This window comes from Symphodus melops, assembly GCF_947650265.1.
Source record: "Symphodus melops genome assembly, chromosome: 12".
Classification (NCBI taxonomy): Eukaryota; Metazoa; Chordata; class Actinopteri; order Labriformes; family Labridae; genus Symphodus; species Symphodus melops.
Genome location: NC_136702.1, coordinates 23,697,953 through 23,715,236, shown reverse-complemented (window position 1 = coordinate 23,715,236; position 17,284 = coordinate 23,697,953). Strand labels below are relative to the sequence as shown.

General features: G+C 44.0%; 2 protein-coding genes across 2 annotated transcripts in view; both read right to left on the bottom strand.

Moving 5' to 3' along the window:
* Positions 1-4,165: 4,165 nt before the first annotated feature.
* tfcp2l1 (transcription factor CP2-like 1) lies at positions 4,166-14,151 on the bottom strand. The gene is made up of 15 exons (XM_079357041.1): positions 14,050-14,151; positions 13,536-13,714; positions 11,467-11,540; positions 9,611-9,716; positions 9,241-9,347; positions 9,001-9,153; positions 8,771-8,881; positions 7,765-7,868; positions 7,114-7,165; positions 6,894-6,987; positions 6,693-6,783; positions 6,148-6,230; positions 4,871-5,013; positions 4,563-4,614; positions 4,166-4,478 (listed from the first exon to the last, which is right to left on the bottom strand). The coding sequence occupies exons 1-15, from the start codon at positions 14,106-14,108 to the stop codon at positions 4,441-4,443; spliced, it is 1,446 nt and encodes a 481-aa protein (XP_079213167.1). The 5' UTR covers positions 14,109-14,151; the 3' UTR covers positions 4,166-4,440.
* A 2,693-nt stretch (positions 14,152-16,844) lies between these two features.
* Positions 16,845-17,284, bottom strand: part of clasp1a (cytoplasmic linker associated protein 1a) — a gene marked incomplete at its 3' end in the record, with an annotated part of 57,474 nt that continues 57,034 nt past the window's right edge. Inside the window, 1 exon segment of the mRNA XM_079357994.1 lies at positions 16,845-16,872. Within this exon segment, the coding sequence (XP_079214120.1) occupies positions 16,845-16,872 (28 nt within the window).

The following is a 17,284-nucleotide window of genomic DNA, read 5'->3' as shown; positions in this document are numbered from 1 at the left end:
GGAACGGGAGAGAGTTCAGGTGAGCGGCCCGGAGGCCGAGCAGGAACGGGAGAGAGTTCAGGTGAGCGGCCCGGAGGCCGAGCAGGCACGGGAGAGAGTTCAGATGGGCGGCCCGGAGGCCGAGCAGGCACGGGAGAGAGTTCAGGTGAGCGGCCCGGAGGCCGGGCAGGCACGGGAGAGAGTTCAGATGGGCAGCCAGGTGGCCGACCAGACCTGGCAGACAGTTCAGGTATTGACTGGGCCGCCGAGGAAATGTCGTCGGACGTTGACCAGACCGCCGAGGGAAGCTCAGGCATCGGCCGGATGACAGAGGGAACATAGTCGGGCGTCAGGCGGACTGCCGAGGGAAGCTCAGGCGTTAGCCGGACCGCAGAGGAGACGTCGTCAGTTGTCGGCCGGACCAGCGAGGAGACGTCGTCAGTTGTCGGCCGGACCAGCGAGGAGACGTCGTCAGTTGTCGGCCGGACCAGCGAGGAGACGTCGTCAGTTGTCGGCCGGACCAGCGAGGAGACGTCGTCGGGCGTCGGCCGGACCAGCGAGGAGACGTCGTCGGGCGTCGGCCGGACCAGCGAGGACTCGTCGTCGGGTGTCGGCCCGTATGCCGAGGGAACCTCAACATGATGACGACGGCGTTCAGCAGGCAGGGGAACAGGAAGTTGACAACGCTCTGCCGAAGCTGGTGGCAGACGGCGTTCAGCGGGCACGGGGACAGGAAGCTGACAACACTCTGCGGAAGCTGGTGGCAGACGGCGTTCAGCTGGAACGGGAACAGGAAGCAGACGGCGCTCTGCCGGAACGGGAACAGGAAGCAGACGGCGCTCCGCAGGCAAGGGGACAGGAAACGGACAGCGCTCTGCTGGAACAGGGACCGGAAGCAGACAACGCTATGCCAAAACTGGTGGCAGACGGCGTTCTGCAGGAACAGGAAGCAGGCAGCGCTTTGCCGGAACGGGTACAGGAAGCAGAGGCTCTGAGGCACCATGAGGCCGAAGCCTGGACTGAGGTTTAGGCTGCTGTGGGTCTGGGAAGCACAAGGGCAGAATCACTGGAATGCTGGGCAACCGGGAACCATGGCGTCCACTTCTCCTCTTCTGGCCCCCACGAGTGCCAGTAAAAATGGCCAGGCGGGTGCCATCAAATGGAGAACGCTCAGACTCAAAAGTGCTCCGTATCGAGAGCAACATGTTTTGAAAATAACGAATTTTTGAAAAACAGTCCATGGAATCTAAATCTTCTGCTGGGTCCATGATTGGTTGGTTCATTCTGTCACGGGTTAGCAGGTAGGAAACAGGGAGGAGGACCCAATTGCAGAAAATAATAATTTATTTTAACAAAAAGGCAAAAACAAAAACTTACTGAGAAAAAACAAAATCCAAAAAACCACGACGGAGAAAACACAGGGAGCAGGGAGAAGCAACACATTCCAAGAACACGAGACAATGACATGACAATACAATGAACCAACAAGAAACTGAGGCAGACACAGAAACTAAACAGACAAGGGGTAATCAGACACAGGTGAGACTAACGAGACAGGTGAGGAACATCAGGGTAATCACTAAGGCGGGAAACACAAGGAACAAAGAACACAAGACCAGAACACTGAGGACACGTACAAAGTAAAACCCAACACTGACACCACCACCAAAACCAGATATACAAAATAAAACAGGAAACACTAAAGACTAGACTTAAAACACAAGACAGGAAATAAACTAACAGGCAACATAGGAGGACACAAGGACACAGGGAAACACACTAGGGACTAAAGTAAAACACACTAGGAACATAGATACACAGAACACAAGGGAAATAATGAAAACTAAAACAGGATTAAATGCAGAACAAAACCAAACCATGACACCAGTCTCTCATCTGCAATGAGGTTGTTGCAGTTTGCAAGGAATAAGACCCGAAGGCACCATGAAACGAAGCATGGCGACTTCAGAGAAGTTTATCCATTCCAGAAAGAGGCACGGAAGTAGAAACTTAGCGCACTAACAGCTGGATTTGCGCACAGCAGCAGGGTCCCGGTTCAAAGACTCACAGTGCAGCAAAAAGTGACAAATGCGTTCCTTAAAGCAGCACAGGTTCTCACCCGGCACAACAAACCATTCACTGATGCAGAAGGTTTTAAAGAAGTAATGGTGGCTGTTTTGGAGGAGCTGGCTGATAGATCGATGGATGGCGGGCCAGGCATTATTGGCAGTGGCCACTAGTTACCAACCACTGGTATATAGTATGTTTAAAAGACTCAACTGAACTTGAAGGCCGGATAGACTGAAGTGAGGTTTTAACACAGAAATGACTATAATCAACTTTGAGGGAGAACTATTCACGAGGACGTTTCCTGAGAAACATATAAATACACATGAAATAAACATCTATGTAGGTGCAGTAGTTGTTTCCTTACAGATAATTTGAGGCTTAGATTTTAGAATAAGTCGTGTCTTCTTGTGATTGAATGGCTGAACACCACAGATTCCAGGAGCTGCTATGATGTCCATTAAACAACTGTAATAGACTTTATTTTCTTTTTTTCTTCACTGTTATGACTTTCTATCAGTTTCAATGGGCCTTATGCAAACCTTCAAGACCACAGTGGTTAAAGAAACAAGTGCTAACAGATCAGATCATGTCACAGAATAGAAGTCAGCTGTCGAGGGTTAGTCGAGGATAAAAGTTGAAATAATTACCTGTATCCAGTTTATCCTGAAATGGAACTGAAACTATTCAACACAACAAGGTGTGGACATGAATGTTATTTCACGATGCCAACAAGCATAGCGTGACTTCCTTGTCCATGTCAAGAGTAGAAGTATTTGTACCCGAGGAACATCACACAAAAACAAGTTCTCCCATGTTTGACTTCTGTTTACCTTTAAATCACACATTTTCACAGTGCAGATGAATTCACCGATAGCAGGCATTCGATTGATCGCCTTTTGTTTTTTGAGACGCAGCCGTTTATGTGACATGCGTTTTCTTGAGAGACACGAGGGGAAGTCATGTTTGTACTGTTCACAAATACAACACTTTAATGTTTAAAGATCTCAACTGAACTTGAAGGAGAGAGGTTTTAGCACAAGAACTGAAACAGGAAGTCAACATGTTTCTGTGGTGGTGCTTACAGCTAATGGGCCAATAGAAATAAAGGGTTTCTGATTACTTTAATCTTATCTAATGAACATTGTTTCCTCTGAAATAAATAAAATAAAGGCCTCTTATTCTGAAGTTTTACTTTCCCTCATAACAGGCCTATTTATGTACTTGAATGCACTTTTACGAATATCAAGGCAAAGTGAAAAATGAGATAAACTCATCATAGAGACATGTCTCAGAAAAAGGACTGCATCATCACAGCTTCTCATAAAGTGCGACAGCCATGATGATCACTTTTCATCAAAACGTGACATCGTGTGACATTTTGAGTCACATACTTTTCTTTCATAAAACAATAAATGTAAGCAGGTATAAAGGAGTAAATTTAACATTTAGAGCATTTAAAAGCTGCTCAATAAAACTAACTAACTGATCAAGGCAGCACAAACTTAGCTGCTGCATGATAAAGAAAACATTTCCATCTGTGGATTGTGAAGGCCTTAAGATGAATGAAATGGTTGTTTCTGGTTTGGGAAAAAAGCATCCCACTCTGTGGTTAAAGGAAGTTTTCTGTATTATTGTCAGACATTTACAAGAAGTATCCGAGCCTGTACTTTGGAAAAACATCTTTTTTAATGGACATGATAAAACATGTTTACCCTCCGGGGTTACTTCTCAGGCGTTACGGACTGATTCCAAAATATTTTTTTTGTAATCCAACTTTTTATTTTAATTCGACATTCAACAAACAAAATGGACAGCATTGTTGTTGTACATCAGTACGCCCAAAGTCCCAACTGAGGACGTAGTTGGAACCAAAACAACAGTTCAATGACTAAAGAATACACAGTACAACATCTCTATTATTACCATCCACCAATGGTACTACGCGTTCAAACAAAAAAAGTGGCCCCATAACCTGTGGAAAGTCTCCCCTTCATTATTGAGTCTTGGTAACACTTGTTCATCAGACACAATTTCTGACATAAGTTCCATCCATTGCTTAAATTGTGGGGGTGACGTACGTACTTTTCCATAACCTGTAGCAGTTTCATCCCAACGTTTATCACAACAAGTCAATTCAGTTTGATCCTCTCACAGGCAGATCCTTGATGACTTAGGTATCGTCATATCCAACCCCCTTACCCAAGTGTTCCTTGACTTTGTCCCAAAATGGATTGACAAGTTTGCATTCCCAAATTCCATGCAAACATGATCTGATTCCAAAAATGTTTGAGAAAAAGGGCTGAAGCTACAAACTCTGATATTCTTCTTTTACTGAAATGTATTCTGCACACTTCCACTGGTGAAACGTGGCACCTGCTGAGCGTCTGTTGGTCATTTCAATACAACGTGGTAGCCGTCTGTGCTTCCATCTGGGAACGAGAACAAAACGGTGAAAGATCAGTGAAACTCCCAAAGCTCGGCCACTCAGGAAATATAAGGTTGACAGTTTTTACCCCTTATAGTGCTGAGGATGAAGCTCGTTTCCTCCTTAAAGTTCTGAACCATCTGAGGAGAATGAATGGATGAATGTTGACATCTTATTTGCATTTCCAAATCATCATCATCGTCATCATTAAACCGAAGTTATCCGTCCAACCAGCCTTCCACAGGTTCTGTTTTAAGCTTGCTAATCAACGCTGGAAGGACAGGTGGAATTTGTTCCACCTGAGAGTCTGTCTCTTTTCTCTCCAAATGTTTTGTTTATTTCTAAATATATTTTTGGGCCTTTTTTTTTTTCCTTCGAGCCTTTATGTCAAGTTACCTCGTCGGACACTAGCACGTGAATGCCGGAGGGGTTTTGTCTGTAGATGTGTGTGATTTGCTGTGGAGTGATGCTGTACAGCATGGCGATCTTTTCAGACAGGTCCAGCAGTGTGAGCTCCTCCAGGTACAGAGCGTGGTAGACTGCAGAGAGGAGAGAGAGAGGAAACTTAAGGACACAAGTCAATGTGACTCCACGTGTCACTTTGAATTTTATTGATATTCTCTTGTAAAGACAAATATTGTCACAGCTACAGTTAATTTGTCTCCAGAACATTTTTCAGAAACTCTCAAAGACACGATCACCCGTTTGAAATATTAGAAATGATAATAAAGTGTGTTCAAATAGACCGATACAAGTCGGTGCAATAAATGTGATCAGATCTTTTTGTGTTAAAAGTTCAGATTTAATTAAAGGCAGGGTCGGTCAGTTTTAAAAACTCTTATGAATTTGAAAGTAGCATTCCCCCCATGCTCCATCTGCACCCCTCCCCTCTGTTCAGGTTCACTCAGAGCACATCACAGTTTCTTTTTTATGCCTTACATTAACAATTACTGGACCTTACATTTATTTTCATGCACCCTTGTACCCATTGTGTTTTTTATTATTTTTTATAATTGACATTGTTTTCAATGTTATTGGTAATTGCTTCTTATATTCTATTTGACTTTATTTAAGTAATTACTATTCAGTCTAATTATGTATTTGAACTGTTTTTTTATTTTTGCACCAATACACCAAGACAAATTCCTCGTATGTGTAAATGTACGATTCTGAATCTCATTCTGTGCTCCCTCTTAAGCCACGCCCCTCGCTTACATGCACTAGCGCCATTGGTCCATAAGGTGATTACATCATCTCATGACTCATTCAGGGGTAAGCACACACTGAACTTTATCACCATACGTGTAAACAAAAGGTTTATTTTAGTACTCACAACAGCAAAATGACAAACTCAAACAAGTGGTAGAGAAGGAGCAGAGAGACAGGGAGGCTGTGATTGGCTGAACTGCTACAGGTGACAGATTTTCCTTTTTCAGAGAACATGAGTTATTCATTTCTGACAGGACCTAAAGACAATTTCAACTAAAATCTTAAAAAGTGGATCAGGAGAAAATGATCAACCTCGCCTTTAAGAAACGTGATTTTAAAAGTGACGTGTGTTTGAACTTTAGTGACCTCAAGTATGAACATGATGACAATCAACCTTTCTTCTGTATCATGAGCTTTGTAGAGCTGCTGTATTTGACTGCTTCCAGGTGTTTGGCTTCACTCACCGTCTCCACCGCCTGGTTTGGTGGGAGTTTGATTTCTGGCCTGCTGCTGACACACGTAGATAGTCAGGCGGGGCTGCATACACCTGAGAGGTACGAGCAGAGTGCGAGGTACAACACGAGTCAACGCCACACAAGATGGATTGTGTGTCTTGTTGTTCACCGAAACAGAACCCAAGCTACACTTGTCTTTTAAACGTTTGGTATAAACGGTGTTATTAATGTATGTTTCCATTCATTATATCACTGTTTGTCATATTATCTGTTAAGAACAACAACACACAGATGTGAACAGTTTGCATGGAGGTAATGACTTTTGCATTAGTCCGTCTCCCACTAACACTGACAGACTTGTTTTTCTCGAGGCCACGTTTACAAAAGAACGATCCACTGAAGATGTTTTTATAAAAGTGCACACATCCACAAAAAAAAACACTGATAAAGCTGTAATGCACATGCCAGTCCAGTAGTTGGCAGTGTGAGTTTCTAATAAAACAACAAGCCCAGCACTAAAGAGAATGAGCGGTGTGTTAAGAGTAATGCCTCACCTTCCTTTCATGGTGTTAAAAAGACGGATACCATCAGCAGGGCCACAGATCTGGATCAAATCTTCTTTGCTCATCCTCAACAGATCTGCACCTGCAACAACAACAGATCATTTCCTGCATTTCATCACTGAATTAGTGAGTCAGTTAGTACTGAATAAAAGTCCCATGGATTTTGATATATATTTTTTGGCCCTCAGTTACCTGAGAAGTTGGAGAAGAGCCGTGAGAAAGGCGAGAACCTGTGATGGTGAAGCCACTGCTGAGCGTCCTGCAGCGAGGTCGTGGGCAGAAGGTGCTACATGTCAAAAAGAAGAAGAGCCCTTGAAATGAGTATAGCAGCACAGCACCCACTGTCTCCAAATAATGGCCTAAAAGGAATAAGAGAGCAACATTAACACCACACTGTTTTACTGTTACTTACATCTGAACAGCTGGGCATGAGCAGCTCCCCCTGCTGGTTTGGAGAACAGTTCCTTTAAAAACATGCAACATGAGGAGGAAAGAACAGGTGATTGGTTGAGTGTGTCATCTGTCCATTACATTTTAAAATACATTTTTGTCTTCAGCTGTGTTTACAGATCACGCACGCACTGGTGAGCACCCATAGAGGGAGCTGTTGCCTCTGTAATCTCACACCTGTGTACGGGGACTTTTGGCTTGTTTAAACCGAAGACCTTACTTTTTTTTTTTTTGCTCTTAATGACTAAAGTTACATTATTCTCCTCACAGCAAACAGACAAACTAACAAAATTCACCTTTTAACCGAAGCATAGAAAGATAATTTACGTCGTACACTGCCAAGAATGAAACCAAGAAATCTCCTGAAACTAAGCCAGACAATAGACGAGTTACAAACTTCACCAGTGTTCAAAGGTCTGCAGGTCTACAGGTCTACAGGTCTACAGGTCTACAGGTGTACAGGTCTACAGGACTACAGGTCTCCAGGTCTACAGGACTACAGGTCTACAGGTCTACAGGACTACAGGACTACAGGTCTACAGGTCTACAGGACAAAACAAAATGGTCGCTTGCAGAACACGTATGGTGACGCTGTGCTTGAATGCTGACTCACCCATCAGTGAAGCTGCAGGATGTCGGGGAGCTGTGGTAAACTGGTGATGGAGCGTTGCTGCTGCTGTGGTTGGTAAAGTTTAGAGCATCAGGCCAAGGAGAACACTTGGTAGAGGAGGCAGAGAAAGAACAAAGAAGCAAAGAAGAGTTTGATTACTAATTATCGATGCACAGTTAGACAGAGGTCTAAGGCTCATTCCCCCCCCCCCCCCCCCATACTATTGACGGCAGAAATCAACATGTTTACATCCTGATACAAAAAGTGCTGATAAAGTCAATGTCCTTATCGGCACACACTTTACAGTGTGTGTGTGTGTGTGTGTGTGTGTGTGTGTGTGTGTGTGTGTGTGTGTGTGGGGGCGGAGTAATAACTCATCCTGTTGGATTTTATGAATGATATGAGCGATAGACCTTTGTGTGCTACACTGATTACTTCAACAGTGTGTTACTACTTGTACTGCCTGAAAGCACTGCTGCTCGGTCTACATTTACAGGACAACATCTACAAACAGTAAAGAGGTAGAAGTTGGTCACCAGGGGGCGCCATCCCAGTTTTACCTGTGCAGTCTTTGAATGAAGACTTTTGAATGCTTTGAAAAAAAAAAAAAAAAAGGATCACTTTTTTCCATCTCTGACTTTTGGAGGTTTTACACCTCAGAGAATCTGCTGAGTCACTTGATTTCCAAAGACTAACTAAAAGTCACATCTGGGGTCTCAATCATTGACAGAGCTCAGCACGCTTCTGAAGGAAGGACTCAAAACAGGCAAAGCAACACATTAACAGTCAGACCTCTAGCCCCGGTTTAAAGAGTGAAGGAACCTTTTCTGACTGGCAGGTGAAGCAAAGTCAAACATAAATCCATTATTTTGTAGCTTCAGCGCTGAGGAGATTACATAAACTTCCACACAAGACAAGAGTGTATCTGTGGGGTCAAAAAGATTACAGAGAGAGCAAACAAAGCGCCCTCTGAGCTCGGAGCCGTTATGTAACGTGGACTGAGACACACCTCTTTCAGCACGGTGGTCTCGTGGGACAGTTGATACTTTTCTCTTTCCTGAGGCGTCTTTTTAGCGATCTTTTCCCTGTCCGTCTTCAGTTTGCGATCGGCTCCTTTCGGCTGCCAAAAAAGACAGACACGAAGAAGAAGAAATCCAGTTGTAAACATGTGAAGGTGTGTTTATGATGGACGGCGTGCCTTGTGGTTGATACAGCAGGTACAGGATGAAAGCGTCTTACCTTGAACACTTTGACCTGGCAGCTGGAAGAGTGGACGTGCTCCATGTATTCCCTGTGTTCATTGATGGTAAACGTGTCCACCTGGATACGAAAGGGGACTCCCTTCTCCCCGCCATGCTTCCTCGGGGTGAACTCGGTGCTAATGCAGTTGACCTGAGAAGTCGACGGCAGAGAGGGGTCGTTTATTGTGAAGGGTTCGGCTTTGAAATGTTTCTCCAGAGATTTCTCTTTAAATTGTACCTGGATGAAAACAGAAGCGTTCTTCACAGGATCCCAGAGAAACTCGACGGTGTTGAGGTGCAGAGGGTGAGATCGAGGCTCCATTACTCCCACTGACAACGGGATATCTGCAAACAATCAGTCAGACGGTTTACATTCATTTTCTCAGTGCCTGGCCCTGGTCCTGGTCCTGGTCCTGGTCCTGGACTTGCCCTGATGTTTGTCTCTGCCATAAAGTGCATACTGAAAGAAGTTGAGCTAAGACTGATACTGGGAAAAGTTGCAAAGGACACCAGGACGGGCCTTGACCAAATAAATGTCAACACTTTGGACGTTAATAATGCTTGATCAGGGATCTTTGGTGAGTCTGTCTTTTATAAAGTTCTCTCACCTATATCCAAGATCCGGTCCCCGGGTCTGTTCCACCTCCATCCTTCCAGCTGCTGGTGCTCCATATACTGCAGTCGACGGTCATGAAACACCACTCGAACGATGCTCTGTGAAGAGGCAGGAGCAGGCGTTTAGGCCAGAGGGCAGCGACAGCCTGAGCGGGGCCGCCGTCACACACAGCCGAACAGCTGGACTGCTGGGCAAAGTGTGAAAACGTTCCCCTCTATGAACCGATAGAACATACACAGGTCATTCTTTAAAGAGCATCTGCACACGTCCATCAGGACGATGAGGCACACACACTGACGTCCTGCCTACGAATCAGGGCCTCCACATGCACGAGTACAAGGCCATCATCCAATGGGATCTGTGAGCACTTTATAACGTCTGGTTTGGTGACATTCAAAGTGTTTTTACAAAGTCACCGAACAAACAGCAGAATGGATTATCAATCTGATTGGCTGATGGAAAATTAAGGCCCCCTCTCTGTTTGTATTTAAATACACTGAAATGTTTTGACGCTGCCTTCGTATCGATGTGTGATTGAATAAATATGTCAGCGTGCAGAAAGCTTCTCTCAGGATCAGATTGGGACTTTAAAGGGTCTCCTGGTCTCATGATCTTTCCTTTTAGTACTCTGCTCCCTTTCGAGCCAGTCTTAAAAAAAACCTGCCCGCCGTGGTGACACATCAGCAGATTGGGTTAACAGCCTGTAAAAACATGGAGCCCACCACTGGCACATTTATGGGGCAGGGAGCATGCATGCGTGAGCCTCAGAACTTTAAAAAGCCCTGGACCCGGGACGTCAGGTGTTTGCAGAGGAGCCACCTGTTTCAGGATTCTTGTGTTTCCAGGATGCTACTGCTAGCATTAGCGTCTCAGTGAAGGCGATGGCAGCCTGACCACGGAGACATGGCGAGCGGATGCACCCACACAGAAGAAATATATGACTGAGACTGTCCCTCCCTGCCCTTAATGAGTGTGTTCACAAATGTCTCTGCAGTGAAGGAGTCCCTTCTGAAAGGTCATCGTATATGTACGTGGTATGAGAGGAATTATCTTTAAGGAAGCCGAACACAGCCTTGTGTTCACCTGGCGCAGCACTCTGCGTCTTTTTTTCTGAGAGCTTCCCCTTTTTTTGTGCGGCCGCTCCGAGCGCTGAAGGTAAAAAATCATTCAACTATTCAGAAAGTCGCTGTTGGCGTCACCAACGTCAAATGTAGCTATGATGTGGCCCCCCCCCTTTTTTTTTTTGTGGACCTCCTATGTATCGTGTCGTGTACCCACATCCATCTTAGCTCAGTGTCTGCTGGAGTAAAACCAAAGCTGTAGTAAAGACACCAACAGAGCAGTGTTGTTTATACAGCGGCCGTTTTTAATAGACCGTTGCCATGGAGACAGGATGGATGAGGTTTCTAAGCTCAAACGCTTGATGCAAACCCTCAGCGAGAGAAAAAAAACGCCAGGTGGACACGAGGCCTGAGAAAGATCATGTGCTGTCCTCACATCATACATTTTCAGGATGTGTGTGTGTGTGTGTGTGTGTGTGTGTGTGTGTGTGTGTGTGTGTGTGTGTATGAGGAGCTCCAGAGGAGCCAGCATGAACCACGCAGAGTGTGTTTATTGTGAAGTGAAGACAAGTTGTGTGTGTATGCAGGGTTTGTTCATTTGAGGAAACAGGAAAAGGGAAAGTTTGGGTGATAGTACCGAGCTCTTCACGGTGCACACTCCACCAAGGGAGGGTCGAGAGACCTGTGACAAACCAGCACAGTGAACACATCAAAACATCGAGAGGAGAAAGAAGAGAGAGAGAGAGAGAGGTCACATATAAACACACACACGGTGCCTTACACCTACCTTTACATATTTGCTGCTTATATCTGTATACTCCACTAGTTTTCTGTTTAGCATACGGATTTCGTAGGACTGACCTACATTTTAAAACATTAAGAAAAACCTGATTAAAACTTTATAAAAACGGGAAATGAGTCAATCAGAAAAAAGAAGGGGCAGTGGAGATAGAAATTAATATAAATCAAATATAATGTAAATCATTTAAAAAAGAAAACGTTAAGTCAGGAAATAAAGGCCAGAGACGATGAAACTTCATACTGTAAGAAATGCCATCGAACACGTTAACAATATCTAGAGGACACATTTGAAAGATTTCTAAGTTTTTTAATTCAGAATTTCAAATTTTCACTTGAAAAAAGATCAAATTCTCCTTTCTAAAAAAGTACACGTGTTTTAACTTAAGAATCCTGAATCAGAAACATCAATCATCAATAAAATGAAATATTAAAAATAAATTAAATCAATAAAAAGATCCAATTGAAAGTCTGAAAATTATCGTTAAGATGCTTCGATTCTCAGAAAAAAGTTCTACAAAAAAATAAATAAAATAAAAGGCAGAATTCTTTTTAAAAAACTGTAAAATTTAGGAGGTTTTCATTAATTTTAAAAAAATTTGAATCAGCAAAAACATTCTAGAATTTTTTATTTGCCTAATTTAGCTTTTTTTTTGTGTGTGTGTTTTTCACTCTTGTTTTCATGATGTCCTCTTCATGTTTACGTTATCTTTATGAGTGACCATAAAGATCGACTCTCTCATCCTCTCCTGGGACTATCGGAGCTTCTTCACCATCACAGTGATAAGTAATCATGCTGGTGAAACATTCGTTGCCTTTGTTTACACGGCGATGTAAATCTTAGCCCATTGACACATTTTTTTTTTTTAAAAGAATGATTACATAATTTTTTGACCCAACCAAATTAGCAGATAACAGCAGATAAGCAGGGAAACTAGTAGATCAGTAAGAGTAAACAAATCACACCAAGAAATGTCACTGAGTTCAACAAGAGAGGCGTAAATAATCAGAAGGGTTTAGTTGGGAGGGAAGAACGATTTATCAGAGCTGAGAAGTGAAGACAAGACGTCAGATTAAAAAGATCCAAGCTGACACATTTAGGAGCTCATGTTGCACAAATCCAAAGAACAAGGTCAACGCTGAATCATTGCAATGCTTTTCAAGTCCCAATTCAAACTTTATTTAAAACAGGTATTATACAGTAGAAAGCTTTGTTTGTATTTATGTGAACAGCGTCGTCTGCACGGTACTTGATCATGAGCGACAATCGGCAGGAAGTCTGCGGAAGTAAAACGAGGCCATAATAGTAAAAAAGCTTGCAAATGACAAAACATCTAATCGAGTTGTGATGCTACAAAAGCTTCGACAAAAATCTTTGTAATCGTTTAATTACTTGTTTTGTCATGAAGCGGTTCTTTTTTAGTGAACGACTTCGATTCTGTCATCTCTACGAATCCGTCAAATCTGAATCCTTTCAAAACAAATGCAAAGGCCAGCCGCAGCGAGATCGGCAAAACGCTGCGTATACTACTGTTGTCCACAGGGGGCGCCAAATGTAAACTATCCCTAAAAGGTTTTTTATGTCAATGTTTTAGTATCAGGAAAAATGTCAGTCAGAATAACGTCTTTCTGAGTAAATAAAATATTTTCATTTAAAGTCTATTTCTAATAAAATTCAGACAGAATCCTTTGTGTTTTAGTTCATCAGTTGTTGAATGTTTTGTTTTTATTGTGGCCTCTTTTTGCATCCAATGATTCAGAGCATGTGCATAATGTCCAAAGATGTGACTGTCAGAGAAAGCAAAGAGAAGTTCTGTTGTTCATTTGGAGAGGTTAAACTGTTGCTGACAGAGGAGATGTTAGATGACGTCACATCTTTGCAGACTCTACTTGTTTTCTGCTTCGGTTCACACTGATACGGAGAATAATCCAAAGATGCATCAGGCTTTTTAAAGCTTGCATCAGCACTAATGCAACCCTGCAGCTTCTTGGATTACACGTGACAAAATGAGCTCCAGTGCATCGAGTCAAAGTGGACATGCACATCCACATAGCTACCTTGGTTGAGATAGGTGAGACGCTCCTCCTGCTGTTTTACAGCCGGTGAGGTGGCTGCACACAGAATGTACTGGAACGGCGTCCTCTTGGCACCGGTTTCAGCCATAAGCCTCTCTTCTTCGTTTTTCAAGAAGGGTGCCAAAGCCTCTCTGCAAGAGTCCAGGTAGAGAGACGTGGGGCTGAGCGTGGACGACAATAAAGGTGATTGTTCTTTTATCTAATCATTAAGTCCGATGAACAAAGGTGCAAAAGGTTGACGTTACAAAACACAGTGTCGCTCATTTAGCTGCATTGCACTGACATATGTTCTATGTTTGAGGTGTAAATGTGGATTCTGAAGTGCATTTTTAAAGTGAATTATTAAACATTTTCATGTCCTCGGAGTCACTGCAAATCTGCACGTCTAAAACAACAAGAAGCCACACTGCTTCCACTTCACTGCCGTGGCACTTTGATTCAATCTGTTGTGGATTAACCTTTCCTCTGTGAAAAAGTGTCTTGACATGTGCTTTACCTAATGTAACTAGCAGAGTGCTGGTGGTAGGACTCAGGCTGGGAATGGCAGAACAGCATAATTTCCAGTTCAGTGTCTTCTTGTATCCCAGGACCAGAGGAAGGGAAGAGGAGACAGACGCGCGTGCCTGCTTGCTTCAGCTCAGAGAGGTTTGCAGCCAGAGTCCGCTGCCTCCCTACTTATAACCCCCCCCTGTGATGTCACCGGGGACCATCATTAGCATACCTTGGGTGACCTTTGAGAGGCGGAGAGTGCAGGCAGGCACACCTCCTCACTCCTAATGTCGAGCTGGGTTGATGCATTCATAGCAGCTTCTCGTGACCTCTCGGTAGGTAAACATCTTTGTGGGTAAACTTTGAAAAACAAACAAGATGGGCTGCTTGGAGGCGACACAGAGAGGGGGGAGTAGCTGTGAACATGACTACATATCTAAGAACAGAGATGAAAGAAGCTCTGATGTTTCCCATCATAAAAAGAAGATATCAGTTGAGTTACAGTCACTTTATGGCAGCTATAGTTTCCCTTACAAAGAGCGTTTGCTGTTAAGAGTACACGACTGACAGAAACAGAAACATCATCTCTTTTTGTGCACACAGGTGAACGAAGGTGCGTACAAAGCTCTGCAGCTTGACTCCAATATTTTTGTTAAGCTCCCGAAAAGGAGCAGAGATATCTGCAGAGAGTCTGTTAATGTTTACACACTGACGCTCAGCACACCTCAGCGCTCAGACGCATGGGCTTGTAAACAGATGGACAACTGGGATATGTTGTTGTCAGTAGGCCGACCCCCCCCCCCCCCCCCCCCCCCCCCCGGAGGTCACAGAACAAGGTTCAACACTAGAGAGACATACAAGCTTCGAGTGATCGGCATCAACATTTTTCTCAACAAACTTCAGAGTCAGCGTCATGTTTGGCTTCAGTGAAACTACAACAGAGTGTTCAAGCATTGATGGAAGACGCCATGTTGGAAATGCTGACTGGCCCTAAGTTTTCAGTCGCACAGGTAGAGAGCTGGAGCCATACTGTCATTTTGAATGCCAGTAACACCGCACACAGTACAGGACAAGATCAGCAAGGAGAGAAGATGTGCAGCTTTGTCCACCGGGGGCGCCACAACTGACCTGCTGAGACTCCCTGAAAATCTCATGAGTCTAAAAATCCTTTATTCAGGCTTTTCCCCAAAAGGCAGACAGGTATTTAATGTTGAACAACGTCATGTGTTTGAACTTTAAACTGTAGAAAGACACTTTGCACATGTCATGGATTAAATATGTGCACAACAGAAGAATGCCTTCATCAAAAAGCTGCGGTCCAACCAGCAACGCTTTGATTTTGAAACACTGCCTGTACGTCAGTGTGACTGCTGTCAATGTGTTCTTGCACGTTGGACAGTGAACATGAAGAAATGTGTCGACGAGCATGAAGCTTACACCGCGGCCTCACAGCACACGAGTGTGTCACACATGATGGACACGCTCGCTCTCCACACTGCAGCCGTTACATATTTACACCTCAGCTTCCTCATGTGACGCTTCAGACTGACGAGCTGTCGAGTCAGTCTGAGGCTCAACAGGTGAACGACTCGCACCGAGACTGAAGGAAGGTTTTCTTCAGAGTTGACACACAAGTCAAAGCTCAGCCTTCAAACCATGTGGATATTATCTCTGCACCGTTAGCTCCACTTTGTAAAACAGGCCGACTCCATAACGAGTGCGTTTCTTCTTGTCCGAGCTCCTGCCCTGGTGCTGAAGCCCTGACAGACCGTTGTACTTATTAAACAGTGAGAGTGAGAACCATGTCAGCCATTTAGCATCATGGAACAACTAGTGGAGGCCATCTTTGTTTCGTAGTGACGTCAAGAAAAGAAGGACGGAAAAAAAAGGTACATCAAGTTCTTTGTTTATTTCTAGAGCAAACAATTTCTTTACATTGTTGCAAATCTATCACAGGTGGAAGTAAACAAAAGAAACGTTCTGTACAGTTCCTCATCGGAGAACAAATAAAATATATAAATACAGGCTTGAATATTACATGAGCGACAGAGACCAAAAGAAGAAGGACTGTGGAAACATGCATGGTGAACAGTTTGCAGGGCGTCCCCTCTCTTCTGTTTCCAGGACCGGACAGGACGACAGTGATTGGCTGTTGAGTTAAAGCCTGCTGTGGATGGAGGTCGAGATCAGAAGGAAAGGAGGCGGGGTCAAAGTGTCCAGGAGAAAGAAAAAGGGGGAAGGCTGAGTGCAGACAGGAATCTGTTGTGTGTCAGTACCTATACATCAAATGAAAACACATCATGTGACGTCTGTACATTCATATCATTAAATAAAGCCGACGAAGACAAAGTGTGAGTCTCTCACCGTGTCCGGGCACAATCAGCTGCACCTCATTATTACTTTCATTTAATTTATTTAGAATAAATGTTTAAATAAAAAGAGAGAGGAGCTCATCATCCCTCCAAACGTTACATCAACTGAACCCACAACTCAATAAAATGAATCAAACTCTGATTTGTTGGGTGAGTTCTTCTGGATCGGGGGGGGGGGAGGGGGGGGAGACCCTCCTGCAGGAATCAAACCTTTTAAGACTGACAGAGGAACGCTGCCTTTATTCAAACTTAAAGGACGGCACCTTTGGATTGCTTCAGCTGGCAGCAGTGAAATCCCTCTCATCTCTTTGGGCTCGTTGTTAGAATTTTAACATTTATATAGAACTCCGTTTAATCAGCGTTCTCTGTGGATAAGGACTCATGTCATGAAGACCTCATTTCAGCCTCCAGATCTCAAGAAATCGACTCGTTAAGACGGGAAATTCAGCATTAAGACCCTGAGAGAACGAGATAAATAAGATGAGGTATCAAGAAACGTCTGCGTAGGGCTTCGGTCAGAAAGCATCCAGAAACAGACGCCTGTTTTTTTGATGCGTTTCCTCACAGAGCGGGGGGAGTGGCTTATCTACCTCATCGTATAACAACGAAACCAAACTGATGAGTGCAGGCAGCGGGAGATCAGCAGCTCGAGTGTCTGACGATCCGTCGTCTGAGAAACACATTTCAGATCGAAGGATCTCTGGAAAAGATTCCAACCTGGTTCAAGTTCTTTTATCGAGTGCAGTTGTGACTCTCACCGCAGGCTGAAGCAAACTATGAGAGCAAATCCAAAACAACCCCGAACTGGGCTTAGTGGTCAAGTCCCCCCCCCCCTTAAAAAAAAGACCCCAAATGTATTCAAACCAGGGT